This window comes from Macrosteles quadrilineatus, unplaced genomic scaffold, assembly GCF_028750875.1.
Source record: "Macrosteles quadrilineatus isolate MER2022 unplaced genomic scaffold, UCM_ALF_1.0 Scaffold_4__1_contigs__length_99947679, whole genome shotgun sequence".
Classification (NCBI taxonomy): domain Eukaryota; kingdom Metazoa; phylum Arthropoda; class Insecta; order Hemiptera; family Cicadellidae; genus Macrosteles; species Macrosteles quadrilineatus.
In genome coordinates, this window is record NW_026542597.1 from 80393176 (window position 1) to 80412056 (window position 18881).

The 18881-nt window shown below is 37.0% G+C and overlaps 1 protein-coding gene across 1 annotated transcript; it reads right to left on the reverse strand.

Annotated features, from left to right (window-relative positions):
* Positions 1-6551: 6551 nt before the first annotated feature.
* On the reverse strand, positions 6552-17489 carry LOC128992232 (protein archease-like). Its single transcript, XM_054415704.1, has 4 exons — positions 17149-17489; positions 16612-16636; positions 8074-8278; positions 6552-6760 (listed from the first exon to the last, which is right to left on the reverse strand). Exons 1-4 carry the CDS (start codon positions 17198-17200, stop codon positions 6581-6583), a joined length of 462 nt encoding a protein of 153 aa, XP_054271679.1. The 5' UTR covers positions 17201-17489; the 3' UTR covers positions 6552-6580.
* Between the last annotated feature and the right edge of the window lie 1392 nt (positions 17490-18881).

Genomic DNA, 18881 nt, shown 5'->3' on the forward strand with positions numbered 1-18881 from the left:
AGAGGGAACTCTAACAGCACCGCACCACGAACAGGGATGATGTTCTGCGTACCCCGCACATGCTGTATCTTAAATTTTAAGGCAGAAATTTAGACAACCCAACATCTTACCAAGCTGGCGACGGTGCGCCAGCAGCCATGAAAGAGCCTGGTTGTCCGTCTCGAGGAGAAACTCAGCATGTTCAAGGAAATGCCGGAACTTGTCAATGCCAAACACCACTGCTAAGCACTCCAGTTCATAGACAGACGAAGCTTTCTTTTCTGGAGGCATAAGGTGTGTGACGCAAACGCTATTGGCTGTCTGACACCATCAATTTCCTGAGAAAGCACCTCCCCAATGGCACAGGAGGAGGCATCCGTCTGTAAAACAAACGGCTGAGAGAAATCAGGCATCCGGAGCACAGGTGGCTGCATGATAGCCTCCTTGAGACGCTCAAAGGCCGACTGCTGCGCATCTCCCCATTCAAACCTTGCTCCTTTCTGAGCGCATTGAGAGGTGCAGCGATCTCAGCCACATTGGGGATGAAACGGCGATAGAAATTCACCATCCCCACAAAATTAGCAATACCCTTTGCGTCCCTAGGGACTGGGAAATCCCGAATACCTTGTGTCCTGGCTGGATCAATGCCTATTCCTCTGGAAAAAAAACCATATGCCATATGCCCCAAAAAGGAAATTTCATTCTGGGCAAAAGTTACCCAGAGTTACCCTGAGAACACCCTGTTTACTGTAACACAGGGTTTACTGTGAGTCCAGCCTGTTTTAGCCTAGCCAACACATCCTCAATGTGACGCAAATGATCCTCAAAAGTTTCACTGTACACCAACAAATCATCGAGGTAATTGAACACAAACTTGAACTTGACATCATGGAAAATTGAGTCCAACAGACGGGTCAGTGTTTGCGCTCCTACGGCTATTCCCATAGGCACCTGCTTGATCTGATAGAGATTCCAGGGAACACAAAAACTTGTCAAATCGGTCTCGACTCTTTCTTGAGGGGAATTTGGTGATAGGCCTGATTGAGGTCGAACACAGTGAAAAACTTGGCCTTTCCAAACCAGTCAAAAGTAAAGAGGAGACCCGGTAAAGGCACACTGTTAATCTCAATTTTTGCATTCAACCTCCGATAGTCAAAAACCATGCGAGACTTTCCGTTTGGTTTTGGGACCAAGAAAGCCGCACATGAGTATTGCGATCTAGAGGGTTCAATGACCCCAATCTTTCAACAGATCATCAATAATGGCTCTGAGAGCTTTCATTTTTGGAGGCGCCAACTCGTAAAGCTTACTGCACACTGGGGTGTTGTCATTGAGCCGGGTCTCATACTCCATCAAAGTGGTGTGGCCAAGTTGTGAAGTGAGAACCTCAGGGAAACGAGAACAAAACTTCTGCAAGGCCTCTCTTCGATTCGGGGCCAAATGTTCAAAAGGTTCAGGCTTCTCTTTGTTTTTGGGCTCTTCTTCCAGTGCTACTTCCTTGAATATGGCACGCCCATTGGGCCCGGTCAAAGGCACGTTGCACCTGAACATGAAGTAGCAGCACTCACGTTGCAAATATACAATGAAACCGGTTTTCTTCAAAAATTTGCCCCCAAAATGCAATCTATCCCCAAATCCTTGGACACCAAAAATTCCCAACTTAAGAAAATCCCTCAATTTTGAACTTGAAAGCCACAGACAACTGAACTTGCATGGGAGCGCAGCTGTGAGGCAAGTAATAGAAAGAAACCTCCCGAGTTCTTCTGATGGCGCCTAATTCAAGTAAAATCTGATAAAAACCTGAGGAAATGAGACTCACAGCCCCCCCAGAGTCTACCAGAGCAGGGAACTTGGAATCTCCGACAGTGACAAAAATGTGTGGACAAACGCTTGTGGGAGCACGGATGCCAAGAGGAGCGACACCCACTAAGCCCTTGGCTAGAGGTTCGCTAGGCAGAACAAATCCCGGCAGCTGAGGTGGTGGAGAACGGGGGTTTACCGAGGCAAACCGTTTTTTGGAATAGGGGGAGCTGGTTGCCGACAAAAACGGCGGATGTGACCACGTTGCCCACACCCAAAACATATAAGAACAGGGCAATGGGGCACATCTCCGCTTCCCATAGAGACCTGGCCCACCAAGGCACGAGACGTGTGCTGGTTGCCCTCCCTTCCACCTTACGTTGGTCGATGAGCTGCACATTTCTGGCGGTGACAACCAGCTGGTCGAGCTCCGCAAAGGTGACAGGTTTGGGACAAAACAGCAGGTGAAAACGCTCTTCTGGAGTTATTCCGTCCAGAATGACCTGAACCACCTCCTCCTCACTGAAGTCCAAACGCAACACACGACTGGCACTGCGAACCTCCGTGCAATAGGCAGCAAGGCTTTCACGAATATAAAAACATCTATAAAACATCTGCATTTTGAGGTCCTCACGCATCCTCCCAGGAACAAAAGTTTGAAGTGTTTGCCTGTGAAATTCCTCAAAATTTCCCTTCTTGGACAGAACCAGATTCAACAAATCAGAAAGTGGAAAACGGCAATATGGGATCAACAAACTGAGAAGCAGTGAGTCGAGTCTTAAGGCTAAGGGCCGCTAAAATCTCATTCAGGCTACCAGAAACTTGTTTGAGGCAGGCAAGGTCATCCCCCTTGAGTGAGCCTACGGTAGCCAACGGGCCAGCGCGTCCCTTCAAATGTCCAATGCAAGATATCGCTCGGGACCTCGCTCTACCGGTCAAGGGCTCATCCTTCAGCTACTCCACTCGAAAATTCCTCAAATTTTTACTTGCAAGCCTCCAACTCTTCAGTGACCACTACGGTAGGTGGCCACGATGTGACAAACTTGCTTGCTGTCAACCCTCGCAACTGTGTGTGCAAAGAGCTCACGTCAGTCGCAGGTTTAGCTCCCCTAGCCTTCACCTCAAACACAAGCTCATTCTTGTACAGAAACTCGGGAATCAAAGAGCTAGACATTCTGACACCTAACACAAAAATTACAATCACTAAAGCCTGGTTTACACGGGTCGAGTATGTCAGACGAGTTATTCGGCCCAGTTGTTGATTTGTTCAACTCGCCCGGTACTTGACTAGACTGTCTACACGCATTCCTAAAATTCCTATTTAGAACAATGACAGTGTAAGTAGGCACAGAGAAGTAATTTTTATAATTTCTCTGTGTTCTGTGGTGTAGGGTATTCCGTGTACCTTAGCTTTCGTGTTAAATGTTGTTTGAGTTTAAAATGGGACTTTCAAGAGTTTAATGCTGAATTTATAAAAAATGGACTAACATCTTTGACTATTTAATAGTAAATGCCAACATTAAATTGAATTAAGTAAATAGCTGCTTAGTACTAAATATATACATTTGTAGTGCAAATGTGAATTGACCTGAACATAAAACTGTATAACTGCCGACTAATATAGTAAAGTTCAATTTATTATTCTGAAAGTTGTGAAATTATGATGTCATATATATTCATAAATGTCAAACTCTTTACTCCATGAATGAAAGAGCTTAGAGGATAAGTCGTTCTCTCTGTCTTAAGTAGACGACAAAATTGTTAGTCGCAAAACGTAAACAAATAAAAAGAAGAAGAAGGTAGCTTCTAATGTTATTCTTATGGGACGAATTTAAAAATGTTTTATTAGGGGTTTATAATTACTACTGAGCGGAATCGTCTAGAATTTTAATGGGGTATTCCCACTGGTGTCATAATTATGTGTGCAAAATTTGAACGCTATAAGTGCAACGGTTCTTGAGATTTGACGCGAACACACTCACGGACTCACAGACAAGCGGACAACTTTTCTCCGACTCCGCTATACACGATACATAGATTCGTTCACTTCGTTCACTCATCTATTAATTAAATCACTGAACTAGATTATTAGAATTAAAACTAAATCATCCATTTAATTCAGGCAGGGTTGCTTAAGTTTTTTTTTTTTTTTTTTTTTAATACAATAGACCAAAGTGGAAGGTGATATTCTAAAAGAATAAGATTTGTTACAAATTACTATACCGGTACTGCATTTCTTTAAAATAAAACATATAGGCAACCAAAAGTTGCCTCCAAATAAAAAAAATGTGAAAACACTGTTTTCAATGTATTTCTGATAGAAAACATTTTTAGGGAGTGAGCTTTCTAACAACCTATTGATAAATAAAATCGTTCCAGTAGAACTGTAGATATTAAGTTGTACAACAATTTTGAAAACTGAATTTTTTAAGAGTGAGTAGATTTACGATCAGCAAGACAATGCAACACAGGGCCAACTGTTCAACTGAACCATTTAGTATTGAGGGTGATTAGGCATACACTACTGAACTAACCCCAAAAATACTGAACGTTGTGATCGACTCTTTGTCAGCGACCACAAAATAACAAAAAAAAATTTTCTGTGGTCGCTGGACTCATGAGAGCAGTAAACAGATGTTTTGCGGGCAAATCGTGGTGGTGGGGGTAGCTACTGGGCCGAGCAACTCGGTTTTCAACTAAATCACTCGACTCGCTCTCAACTGACCTCTTTTTATCAACTCGCCCGTTGCTCGACTCGCCTGCATGTCTACACCAAGCGAGTTAAAGAGCGAGTGGCAACTCGCACACTGACTCGCCCGCCGTACTCGACCCGTGTAAACCAGGCTTAACTATCTCTAATTCACAGATGAGATCACAACCACGGGGCCAACAATCAAAATCAGCCTGCCACCAACAGGTCACAAATCAGAATCATGAGACGACCAAAAAAAAAAAAAAAACAAATTAATAACTAACAGACAATAAACCACTATGACTAAACACAAATGCAATGTCCTCCTAACCTCAACAAAATTTCATTTTAAAATTACCAGCTTTATAACTAATGCACAGTAAATTGGACCAAACTACGCTCTGCTACCATTTGTAACCGAAGTCTAAACTCCATTAATTAAAAGGGTGAAGCCCTTGGAAGCACAAAATCAATGGTGGGATTCCGGCAAAATATTGCTGAGGTGGAGGACCAACAATAACAACACAAAAGCTGGCTGGACACAAAAGTTACCAGACGAAACGTCCGGCAGACGCAGCCAGTTAGTACCAACCGCGCAACAACTAAAACTGTGGCGTTGAGCACGTACACACGGCAGAAATGTCACATGAATTAGGTTTAAATTTTTCACATCTAGGTTGACTTAACAACATAGGTTTATCAAGAGTTGCTGGTAATGTATCTCCAGACATTATAATGAATTAGACTGTGGAATTGAATAATCTCTTGCATTCTAAGATTTCCATCAAATCATCCTCGTTGCCAGTTTTATGTTTGAAGTAAATACATAAATTGTTAGGTAAATTAGTTTAATAAAATAGAGATGTATCCCAGTCATGAGCTAGAGCATGTCTCTTCAAGCCCTTTATCTCGAGTAATCAAGCAAAACAGTCCTTTGCCTTTGGGAAGCTTTCTTTTAATCACTGCTGCTGAAGAAGCTGCAGTTCAGGTACCGGCTTCCTCAGATTTTGTGGATATACAAAAGATTTCTTTCAACATTTAAAAAGTAATTTTGTTTTGCAATTGAAATTTTGTATTCAATCAATATATTCAAAACTGTTTCTTATCTTATAATTTACCGTCCTACACTAGAACTCAAATCAACCCACTTTTAAAAACAAATTTGTCATGGAATTAACAATGATACTTCAAAATCTTGTCTCTAACATTGATTCTCCGGCCAAAATATACTAACTTAGTCTTTTCATTGTTTATATCTAATCCTATTGATGGAGTTTTGAACTCTCAACAAGTTCAAAAGCTCAAATACCTGTGTGCAAAAGTAATTTAAAAAAGTAATGAATTAACGAATTAATAGAAATTCAAAATAGAATAAATTTGACAAATAGAAGAATGTATACATTAAACGACATTTTGAAATCAAAATTACTGACACACAAAACAACATTAAGATTACGCAAGACTATAAGCCCAATCCTGCTTTATGGAGCAGAGACATTATAGAAAAACAAACATAAAATAAGTTGGATCTGTTAGAGAGGGAGAAGGATGGAGAATTACGCACAACCAAGAAATCAGAGAAAGTTTCCGCTCCCCAGATATTGTAGGAGAAGCGAAGATCAGAAGACTTAGGTGGGCTAGCCATGTTCTTAGGAGGGAAGGTGATAGACTAATTAAAGAAGTTTCTAGGCAAACCCCAGCTGGAAGAAGACCCCGAGGGAGACTCGAGAATCGCTGGAAGGACTAGGTGGAGAAAGTTTTGCGAGAATTGAGAGCAAGGCAAGAAGATTCAGAGAACATGGAGGGATCGAGGCAACTTGTTGGCGAGGCCACATACCACCTAGGGTTTCCATGGCTATGGGAGCAAGAGTAAGTAACAACAAAAGTAAAACAATAGAGAAGCAGTTCCCAAATCTGTTTGTAATCCCCACGTTCATCCTAGCTTTGTTTTGTGGCCTATCTATTATGTAATAATAATAATAATTGTTATTACCGCTTATTAAAATTTATATCGTAATTTGTATTGTGTAAAGGGTTTACTGAGAAGTGATACAATTAAGGATATCAATGAGCCATAATATACTTTTATGTGTATAATTAAAAATAGTTTTAAATATCTATAATCACAAATACTTCACTCTTTCCATCATTTTCATGAACCTGCATATTTGAATACGTTATTGCTTTGACTTCAGTGCCCTGAGGATGTTTACCTAATTCAAATGTTTCTCCAAAACCTCTAGCCTGTATCTTGAAGTTGTCTCTGTCAAATTCTAGTATTTTTACTTTCTGAAACAAGAACAAGATTTGTGTAGTACCCTTGCGCATTATGAAACTCTAGAATGAAGACTCGAGATATTAAGCTGGCACTGACTTGATTTACTTTTTCACCAGTCAGTACAACATCCTCTTTATTTTCCTGTTTATTATATCACCTTAGAGCAGTGCTGCCAGGTGTACAATAACTATAATATTTGTTCGATATTTTTGCCTCTCCCCCTTAAAAATCATTTTTTTAATCTGGATAGAAAAATTAGACAATAGGTTGGATTCAAGTATATAACAAGCCAACCACATCTGACCAAACCATCCATAATACATCTTATCAACCCCATTAACAAGTTTGCCGCTTACAATAATATGGTGTGTAGATTGTTTAATATATCAATGTCAGACAACAATTTATGATAAGGAACTAAATATAATCAAACCCATAGCTACAGCAAATTGTTATAACAGTGTCATGATCGACAGATTGGTAGCAAAAAAGACAAACAAAAGACCAAGAGATATTTAATTACAAAAAAAGTATTTATGAGTGGAATACTCAAATTCCATTCAAAAAAACGCTCACAAAAGGGCTAAAGAAACACAACATTGAATTGGTTTTTAAAACAAACAACAAAACAATTGACAACCTAAGTTTCAATTAACTTAAGAGATGAAGGAGAGAAGTTTTATAAAATTAAATGTGAAAGTTGCCCGAGCTAAAACATAAAACATAGGAAAAACAAGGCGGACATGTTCATTCAAGACTAAATACAAAGAGCAACATCCAGTTCCTAGAGCCGACAAACAAGTCATCTTTTGCACAACACTTTGTTGACAAAAATCTTGATATGAACAATCTGAAAACTGAATTGGAAATACTCCACACAAGTAAAAGAAAGGCAATAGATAGCTTACACTGAAAATAATTTGGAAGATATAATTTTAAATGACAAATTATAGTACAAGTCACACATTATATTCAATAGCATTTCAAATCAGTAAAGGAAACTGAAGCCAGGAGTACAAAGTACAGTTGATTACGCCGCCACACCGGGAACGACATAGGAATCCTTCAGTTGGAGTCTTGCTCAGATCATGACAATGTCAACCAGTACCTTGTGTGCGACAGGTCTGTTTGTTTTTGTAATTTCTAATTGTAATGTAAATATTTAAGTTTGTTACAAACTCTAACTTTAATGATGCTGCTTCAGCAGAGATTTACATGTAATATTCATATTCATTTGATACATTGCATAAAACAAATGTAGCACTATGATTCAAGGTTTAGGCAAATAGGTTTAGTTTTCAAACCTTTGAATTTATATACATACCCGAGCGATGAAATACGGTTCAGCACTGAATAGGAACAAAAATTCATCCAGAAAATGGAACAGAAGAGAAAGCATGTCGTGCCCTTCTGCCTCAATGTCTTGGGTATCTACCATCTCTACATACTCAATCTCCGTCATGTAGCCGAACATGGCATTGGCACATTGCTCAAACGCCTCAGGCAGTGAGTCACCCCAAGCATGAATCCTGCACAGCAAAACATGTATAGATAATTGTAAACATGTAAAATGCTTATTGCAGTCATACTCTTGCATTGCATTTGTAATGGGAGAGGACACATACGTTTTTGAACATTTGTTTAACTATTATTTACTGTATACTATAGTATAGCAAATCGACCATAGCCATAATGTTCTACCACTGCACCTAAACAATAGAAAAAAGTTAAGTTCTCACTGATTTTTGTTGCTGCTTGGGTCAAATTAGCTGTTGTCATAAATGCAAAAAAAATAATAGTGCTGCACCCTGATGGTAAACCTTATGTTATAACCTTTTAATGACATTGAATTCATAGAACCAACTTGTAGTTGAAACAGCTGGAAAAATTCTTTAATTCCTTTTAAATATATGAACTAAATAACCTGTTGCTCGAATTCGAGCAAATCTGCAGCCTGTAATAAAATAATGAGACCCGTAGCCTCTTCAACCAAAAATTATCGTGGCTTCAAACTTCGCGTTAACCGAGAGAGAGTTGTTGGGAGCTTAATTCACGCACACAATTGGACAAAAATGGGATTTATCTATATAATTAATACGCTACATGGAACTTTGTCGGTTGAACTCCTCCGCCATTTCTTAACCAATTTTATCCATTGACGTCTCATTGACAAGGGCGTGTCGCGTAGATTTGCAAACTGGCCTTACATTTTTGAAAACGTCCCTTGGGCTCTGCCCCAGTGGGTTTGAAAGTTCCCATGTTATCCTTATGAAGAACCTAATTGTTTACGTTTTAATCAGCTGTATAATTGAATTGCTGTTATTTATTTTTCAATTCAATGAAACGCATTGAGTACATTTATTTACTATTTGAGTTTGTGTAAACATAACATCCAAGACGGATCGTGTTAGTATGGTTGTATCTTAAATTTGTGTATTTATCGTTGTTTTGTGTCGCTCTGACGGATCGTGTTAGCATGATTGTTACTTAAATTTGTGCATTTGTCGTTGTTTTGTGTAGCAATAATTTGTTCATTTATTTTTTTTTCCCCTTTTAAATGCCTCCGACGCGAAGACAACGAAACATAGACAGGAGGCGTAATCGTGATAACGACCGCAGCTACAGAGAACAGTGGCGCGTAATAGGCAAAGTCAGCACCTGACCCTGGTCAATCTCAACTATTAGGTTAAAAATGCGCCCTAACACTACCCCAAAATGACTTTTCGTTCTCAATTGGTTCTCTATCAATGACCTGTGTTGCCTGGACAGCGAGGCATTTTGAGAAGGAGAAAACCGGCCGGAATGCTTTAGGTTTATCAATAACGAAGATAAACATGGTCTGAGTTACACACCGGTAATCTTTGAGTTGACTCTTTTAAACCCATTGTAAATATGACTGTTATTCGTTTTGAAATAACTCCTGTAGTACTTTGCAATTGCTCGAATTCGAGCAACATGTACACTAGTTACTTCATTAATTCACTAAAATTATACAATCAAGAACTCACTTAAATTACACAATTAAGGTTTAACCACTTTTTACAAAATAATTTAGATGTCGAATTTAAAGTTAAGAAATAAAATTTAGGTTAGAGGGAGCGCGGAGTCACGTCTGTTTTAATTGAGATTTCAACGCGGACTGCCTTGTTCTTTCGTTGTCGGCAGTGCTGATGCGCCTCGTGGGCCAATCAGCGTTCAGCGTAGTCACTGAGCAACACCCTGCGCAAGGCTCGACCTCTTTGCCCGCCAAATACACTCCCCAACGGAGACTAGCTCCGTCAGCAGAAAGCCCGAGTCAGCACCGGCAATGAGCATATTCCAGCTTCATAACTTTTACCATTAGAATATTCTTATAATTTAAACGAGGTTGGAGATAGTTTGGTGATGCTGGGATATTCATATGGAGACTCAATTATCTTCAAATAATTACTTAAATAAATATTTCTTAAGTTTCTGGCCACTGGTTTGGACGATGATCATATTGATTAATTATTGATACTAATGTATTGATAACAGTGTGATGGTCGATGTTAACACCAAACCAGGTCATTTATACAAATTTGGCAGTTACTCCTACCCTGCCAATTCCTCATTTAATTATCATATCTCCTGAGTAGTCGATTAGACATTAATTATTAGGAGTATAAACGGCTAGGCCGTTACAATAATGAAGAAAGAAACATAATCAGCAAAACCTCAATCATAGAGTCACTCTAAAGAAATTTCTATGACTGTGTGATTATAGAAATGTGAAAAATATTATGTTGTCAAAAATTATGAAAGTAATCTACGGTACAATATTTAAATATAGATCCGTTCTCATACTGCTTTGGTTATCTCTTATGAACTGTAGGCAGGTGCCCTCTATTAGAACGTAGATGTCAACCACACACTGTAAAAGTGAGCTTTTCAGACCTAATGTAGCAAGCTAAATCCCTCTCTTGACACCAACCAGTACGACACGTACTGTATAGCTTTGTTAAATTATTTTTACGATATGTTCTGTTTTAGGAGTGTTTAAATTAAGTGCCCCAACCAAACTCTCCTGTTGAGAACATTAGAGTGGATTTAACGACGTATCTAGAACGGATTGCTGTTTAACACTATTCGTTTTTTGAAAAAAAAAGATTTATTTGGCCAGGTGGTGCTCTGTTTCCAGCTTTAAAATTGCTGCGACATCTATACAGGTAGCATCATTGTAGAGAGGAAAGTCACTTCTTTTGTCCCTTACTATGCACATAAGAATCTAACTTGAATCTTCGGAGCTCTCGTCCCTACAGATTTCTGCCACAGTTTTAAAAGATTGGGCAAATGGGTTGGCATTGTGACCCTATATCCCACATATATGTTTTCATTGCATTTTTTATTGTTTTACATGCGCTGTTGGGTTCCAGAGTCAACATCGTACTTATAGATCTCTACGTATTCAGGATCATCTTGAGCAATTAGATTACCTACTCGGTGGTAAAAGGTAAAATGTGTCATGGATCTTGAAATTTTAGATCCCCTGTGTGACCCTACTGTCAAAATGAGCTTCAGAGCTGACCATGGCAAAGGCGGAATTGAATTGACAATTTTTATCCAGATGATTTCTGGATTCAAACCTCGCAGCCCTGTTTTCAGATTGGGAGTTTCCAATAAGTTCCTGAAAGTATGGTGAATTCCGCAAATTATTTAAACTAACCTTTCATTTATGGCAACAGAGAGTAAAAATGGAACTGTCTCGGCCAGTCTTTCCTTGCTTAAAATGTAAGCCATCACAATGTAAAAATGTAACGTTCATTTGTCTCGGACCGAGATTGTATGTATCACCACAGCGCTACTGCCACTCTGCATCCGTCAAATTGGGAGGTTAGATGCATGCGGTCTCGTTTGGGTTCCCTCCAACCATTCACAGTTCTTCGTCTTACTGGTGGCATTTAATTTTAAATTGAGATAAAATACGAAAGTTAACCAATCAACAAAAAATACTACAAAGGAATTTTGATACACATTGTAAATTACATGATAATATGATAATGTAATGAGTAACTTCACTGTGAATAATTACTTGCAAACATTCACTTAAATTGCACCAAACTGTAACCAAAACTACATGATAATTCAGTAAAATACAATATAAGTTAAATAAATCAGTTAAATAAATAATATAAGTTAAATAAATTCAACTATTACAAACCATTTGATGTCAGGACTTGCAGGAAACTCTTTATTTATGAACCAGACTTAGTTAACAGATGTTAAAATTTAAAATTCCGTCTTGGCTCTGGATCTAATCTAAAGTCCTGCAGTCAGTTGTTAAACAAAAAAAAATTTTAAACTAGGTCCATATGTTTAGTTGTAAACAAAGGGAATTGAGTTTAAAGGTTTGGTCCAATGTCAACAGATAGCGCCACCGTTCCGAAACTTTAGCCCTTAACTGTACCTAAGATATGCCCTTTCATAATATTCTGAGACTTATTTGCACATCTACGTGAAAATACCTTTAATTTGGCACCTCAAACGTCAAACTCCGTCCAGCCGTTATATCGAGTTATGACTGTGAAAAGAAAACTGCTTGCGTATTAATATATAGATGCTCATAACACTTGACCTTTGAAATACTATTTAAAAATTAACAGCTGGTTCGTTAAAAGTAGTGTAAAATTATACATGGTCATAATGTAAACACATCTGCTGAGGGGACTTTAAAGGCCTCTGAGGCAGAGCCCCAAGGGAATTTACCTTGTTTCTCTTTTGATCGCTCATCTACAGACCAAGACCTTTCTTAAGAGACCCCTACCAAGTTTCTATGCCCAGCCGTTCTCTGAAATTAGCTGTGACAAAAACACGTTTTTCCCCATAAGAATAACATGGGATGGGAATTTAAAGGCCACTAGGGCAGAGCCCCAAGGGAATTTACCACGTCTCTCTTTTGATGGCTCATCTACAGACCAAGCCCTTTCTTTAGACACCTCTGCCAAGTTTCTACGCCCATCCGTTCTCTCAAACTAGCTGTCACAAAGAAAAACAGTTTCAAATTAATATGGGTGTAAATTAAGTCTGGCACACATTTTTTATCTTTTTTTCTATGGTAGATAGAAGAAATCAATTTGCGGGACTGATTAATAACAAATGTTAGGCACTTTTTACAAATTTTGAAAATAAAAATTCCCTTAAGGGCAAGGGGGGGTGGGGGGTAACTAAAAATGTCCAAATGACAACCCCCATCTTGTGACCCTTTATTTTAAAGGTCATTGGAAGACAAATCCAAAGATGTGTCTAAAAACTTTTTCCAGCACCCTATCCAAGATGGCGGTTTAAAATGTACTTAGTGTTGAACGGGTAAATTAGGTGTATGGCACACATTTCTTATCTTTTTTACTCTTTGTAGATAGAAGGAATTAATTTGCGGGACTGAGTAAGAACAAATGTTTGGCACTTTTTCATAATTTTGAAAAAATTCCCCTTAAGGGTAAGGTGGGGATGGGGGTAACTAAAAATTTTCAAATGACAACCCCCATCTTGTGAGGCAACGAGTATCTACTATCTAGGTGCCCTATCTACAAAGAGTGAAAAAGATAAGAAATGTGTGCCATACCTAATTTACCCGTTCAACCCTAAGTACATTTTAAACCGCCATCTTGGATAGGGTGCTGGAAAAAGTTTTTAGACACATCTTTGGATTTGTCTTCCAATTACCTTTAAAATGAGGGGTCACAAGATGGGGGTTGTCATTTGAAAATTTTTAGTTACCGTACCCCCCACCCCCCTTGCCCTTAAGGGAATTTTTATTTTCAAAATTTGTAAAAAGTGCCTAACATTTCTTATTAATCAGTCCCGCAAATTGATTTCTTCTATCTACTATAGAAAAAAAGTGTGCCAGACTTAATTTACACACTGTATAAGCATAAAATGAGGTTACTAACCTGTCGTCAATCAGTCCTCTATTGTCTTGGATGACTAGTTTCGGGGTTAAAACCCCATTTTCAAATCTCTTCAGTCGTCAAATGTCAAACATATTTTCTTGCATAAGCCGTCGTCAAAATTAGTTCTTATGCAAGAAAATATGTTTGACATTTGACGACTGAAGAGATTTGAAAATGGGGTTTTAACCCCGAAACTAGTCATCCAAGACAATAGAGGACTGATTGACGACAGGTTAGTAACCTCATTTTATGTCAATAGATCAATCCTGGAGGCAAATTATGTATAAAATATTTATAAGGTTAATATAGGAAATTCTAGAGCCACTGGGGCGGAGCCTGAAAGGATTTTTGATAAAAGAATATGTATTTATGTTAATCGAGAATGTGAGCTATCATCATACCAAATTTCAACCCAATCTGACCAGTAGTGAATTGTGATTCACCAGTGTGTGATTGACCAGTGCGTGATTGAAATTCAAACAAACAAACAGACACACAAACTTTCACATTTATAATATTAGTATGACTAGCTGTGTGCCCATTCTACGGACCCGCATCTTGTAGTCAGTTGAAACCTTTGTATATTCAGAACAGCAGATGGTTAGCATATTTCCAGATATGCTGGCAAAATTAAAGGACATTTTATAAACCATCGCAAATATAGTATCTAACAGTTTGAAGCCAAAACAAATGCTTCGCAATTAAATGTCACCCGGATTGTGTTGGTCCATATGTTATATCTAATGATTAAACTAAAATACTCCCGTCGCAGCAAACCTGCAGACTAAGTAAATTTCCATTTGCCTGAATTGATTTTAAATTAAATCTATTTCAATATCATTAGGTTTAACGAGTACCTAGGTTTGCTGCTACAGGAAGGCTAATAGAGTACGGTTTTTAGTAAAATATTTGTAGCTTACTTTAAAATAAATATATTTGCAAAGTCAAAATATTTCCATAAACAAGCAAACTACAACATCTATTCTGTTCTATTCTATATATAATTCAGTTTTAAAAATCTTTGTACAACTAAATCTAGAGTTCTACTGGACCGATTTTATTAATTAACGTCGTTGGAAAGCTTAAGTCATGTAGATTTGCAAATCATTATGAAAGTTTGTTTTTCTTATGATTTATGGTGAAAAATAAAAAAAAAACATGTTTTCCATAAGAAATACATTGAAAATGTGTTTTTCACACTTTTTATTTGGGTGCGACTTTTGGCTGCCTTTTTTGAGTATTTCCAGGAAGTGCATTGTATCAATTTGTAGGAAATTGTATTCTCTTTCAGAATATCACCTTCCACTTTGGTCGATTTCCTTACCATTTAAAAGTTATTTGCAAAAAAGCTAAGCAACCTCCGAATTTATAGTATAACAAGAAAATATTGAGTTTGGGATATTTTTGTTAAACTTTGTACAACTAAATCTAGACTTCTAGTGGACTGATTTTTTAAATTAATGGGTCATTGGAAAGCCTAACTCATGTAGATTTGCAAATAATTATAAAATTGTGATTTTATTAAATATTTTTTGTAAAAAAGTAAAAATAACAAAAATACATTAAAAACTGCTTTTTCAAGGTTCTGTTTTCATGATTCTATTTTTAGTCAACTTTTGGCTGCCTTTATTACGTATTTTAAAGAAATGCATAGTAGTTATTTGTAGTAATATCCACTTTGGTCGATTTCCCTTCATTTAAAAGTTATTGGCATTAAGCCAAGTGATCTCCAAATTTATAGTGTTGAGAAAATACTGAATTAGATATATTTTTATTAAACTTTGTACAACTAGGCTAAATCTAGACTTCTACCAGACTGATCTTGTTACTTAATGGGTTGTTGGGAAGCCTAATTTGTGTAGATTTGCAAATAATTATGAAAGTTTGATTTTATTAGATATTTGAGCTGAAAAAATAAAAATAAACAATAATACATTTCAAACTCATTTTTTTCCAAGTTTATATTTCCAAGTTTAAATTTGTAGCCAACTATAGGCTGCCTTTATTGAGTATTTTCAAGAAATGCATAATAGTAATTTGTAGGAATTTTTATTCTCTTTCAGAATATCACTTTCTACTTTGGTCGATTTCCTCACCGTTTCGGAACCTACGTAGCATCTTGATAGCATTCTCGGATTTGGCCTCTTTCAATGCTGCTTTCTAAGTGCCTACTTTGCTGGTCGTATCGCAACCAGAAAAATGTGTGAATGGCAGGTAGAACTACTGATGTGATACCCATAATCTTCAGATGCAATGTGACAGCCTAGATACATTTGTTTCTCAGAAGTTCCGATTTTAATTCATAAAGCAGAACATTTTATGTCGCACAATTCTTTCCAAAAATATAACCAATACGAACACACCAGTGTCAGGACTGTGAACGACTACTAACTAAAACTGCTCTTGTATTGTGGGAAAGTAACGCTTGTTCGGTGTTGTTCGGGTGGGGCGCAGCTTTGCACAACCCACCCCTAACTTGTCGACCACCCCTGGAGGTGACGACATGGGTTTTGAAACCTAGACCCCCATTACCAAAATCAAAAGTCAAGGGGGTTAAAAGCGGTTTAAACCGATTAACATTTTTCGCATGGTTGCCCCCCCAAGAAGTTGTCGACCACCCCTGGAGGTGACAACATGGGTTTTTAAAACACTCACCTAGACCCCCATTACCGAATTCAAAAAAACAATTTAAATTAATGTCTTACTTAAGTTCAATAACAAGGGAGTTAAACACAGTTTCCGATTAACATTTTTCGTAACTTTGCAAACTGCACCTAGCACCTCGCCTACAGTATGTAGGCCTAGCCCAATGATTTCACTACGTTTAGACCCAACGAGCTCATTATATATTTAAGTTGGTTAGAGGTTGTTGATTCTATTGATAGGTCAACATTATAAAAAGAAATTAGCCTAAATGAGTAAGTATGTTAAATAAGTTAGTAAAGACAACTTACTGTACATCAGCTGTGTGGTCCAGATCTGAAACAGTAACTTTATGTTAAATAACTCAGACCAATGATATAAAGTACCTAAATTTATACCAGTAGGCCTGAGATAATTGGCAGCGTCATTTGTAACAGAAGACTTCTTTTAAAACAAACTGACTTATAGGCTATCGGTTTATTAGTCGTAGTTCAAAATTATAGCCTAAGTTAAATTTAAAAAAATAGGCCTAACTTACTTCTGTACAAAATGATATTGAAAGCCATTTGGACCTGTGGTAGACTAAGTTATCCAGCTCTGAAGAATTTTTATTTAATCTGTACAGTAACTGCTCATAACTTACCACTTAATGAAACATAAAATGTGATTATCGGTCAAGTTTTAAGAGCAGTCTGTAAATAAATGAGTGTTAAGTAATTTGGTAGACATTTATTTTTGAGAACATTTGCTATTTAGCAAATGATACAATAACTTGGAACACTAACCTATTTGAGAATTTAGACTAAGGATTAAACAGTAAATAAATAAAAAACCTTGTTAATACTTACATTCATACTTTTTGGGGGGAATATTCCAGTCTTCTTCGGTAATATTAGCCATATTATCTTTAAATTGTTATTAGGTGCTGTAAGCTCTTCTAATTATATAAATTGCAGCTCATAAAATGAAGTTAGTGGTATCTTGTTTCATTGTGTATGACCATTCATTGAATGACATGACATAGTATGGGGGAATATTCCAGTCTTCTTCGGTAATATTAGCCATATTATCTTTAAATTGTTATTAGGTGCTGTAAGCTCTTCTAATTATATAAATTGCAGCTCATAAAATGAAGTTAGTGGTATCTTGTTTCATTGTGTATGACCATTCATTGAATGACATGACATAGACACTAGCACTAGACAATGGATGTAAAACTGCCAATAAACCAACATTAAGCTATGACGTCAACGTCAGATCAGCAGATCAAGAAGGCCGTGGCTTCAGAACTTCCTAACCTCAAATGCATGTTTCACTGAAAAATGTGGAAATCATATATTTTGAGCAGTGTTTAAGTGTTTGTTTTACTAATGTACCATTTTTATATAACTGAGTTGCCTAAATAAAGTACAATAACCATTAATATCACTTGTTGTTATTCCATTGTATCACTCTATGAACCACTAACCTCAAAGTGCATTACTCGCAACAAAGATATGTAAACATTCCTTTCAGCCTATTTTAATATTATTTAATTAATTTGATTAATAAATGTAACCGAGGCACATACGAAAAAAAAAATAATGATATAACACTGTTACTGTTATACCATAATATTGAATCACGAAATATACTCCCGACGTACGAGATTGTAACAGTGTTACAGTAAATAAAAACAGCTTCAACTGGTACAATCAACAGAATGAGTTGAGTAAAGTGTATTATTTCAAATCTGGTTTGATTCATGTTTATTATTTTCATGGAGTATGTTATTTACACGTATATACATGCCATAATAAAATGGCAAGCCCATTCGATGCTTATAATGGTTACTGTAGGTGGTATAAGATAGGCCTGCTCCTTACTGGGCTACGTTTTTTTCAGATAAAAAAATTATATTTCAAATTTCGCTCGATAAATTTTTATTATTTTTATGGAGTATGTTATTTAGACTTCTATACATGTTATAATTAAATGGCAAGCCCATTCAATGCTTATGATGGTTTCTATAGGTGGTAGAAGATAAGCCTGCACCTTATTGTGCTACCAAATTTTCATAAAAAAAATTATATTTCAAATTTGGCTCGGTAAATTTTGATTATTTTTATGGAGTATGTTATTTACAAGTATACACGTGACATAATTAAATGGCAAGCCCATTCAATGCTTATGATGGTTTCTATAGGTGGTAGAAGATAGTCCTGCTCCTTACTGAGCTACCGATTTTTCAGAAGAAAAAAATTATTTTTCAAATTTCGCTCGATAAATTTTGATTATTTTTATGGAGTATGTTATTTACAAGTATACACGTGACATAATTAAATGGCAAGCCCATTCAATGCTTATGATGGTTTCTATAGGTGGTAGAAGATAGGCCTGCTCCTTACTGGGCTACGTTTTTTTCAGATAAAAAAATTATATTTCAAATTTCGCTCGATAAATTTTCATTATTTTTATGGAGTATGTTATTTAGACGTATACACATGTCATACGTAAATGGCAAGCCCATTCAATGCTTATGATGGTTTCTATAGGTGGTAGAAGATAGTCCTGCTCCTTACTGAGCTACCGATTTTTCAGA

Coding starts and splice junctions, on each gene's coding strand:
- LOC128992232 (XM_054415704.1), bottom strand. CDS start 17,200: ATGGCTAATATTACCGAAGAAGACTGGAATATTCCCCCCAAAAAGTAT. Junction 16,637..17,148: donor TCCCCCCAAAAAGTATGAAT/GTAAGTATTAAC, acceptor TTACTGTTTCAG/ATCTGGACCACACAGCTGAT. Junction 8,279..16,611: donor GACCACACAGCTGATGTACA/GTAAGTTGTCTT, acceptor TTTGCTGTGCAG/GATTCATGCTTGGGGTGACT.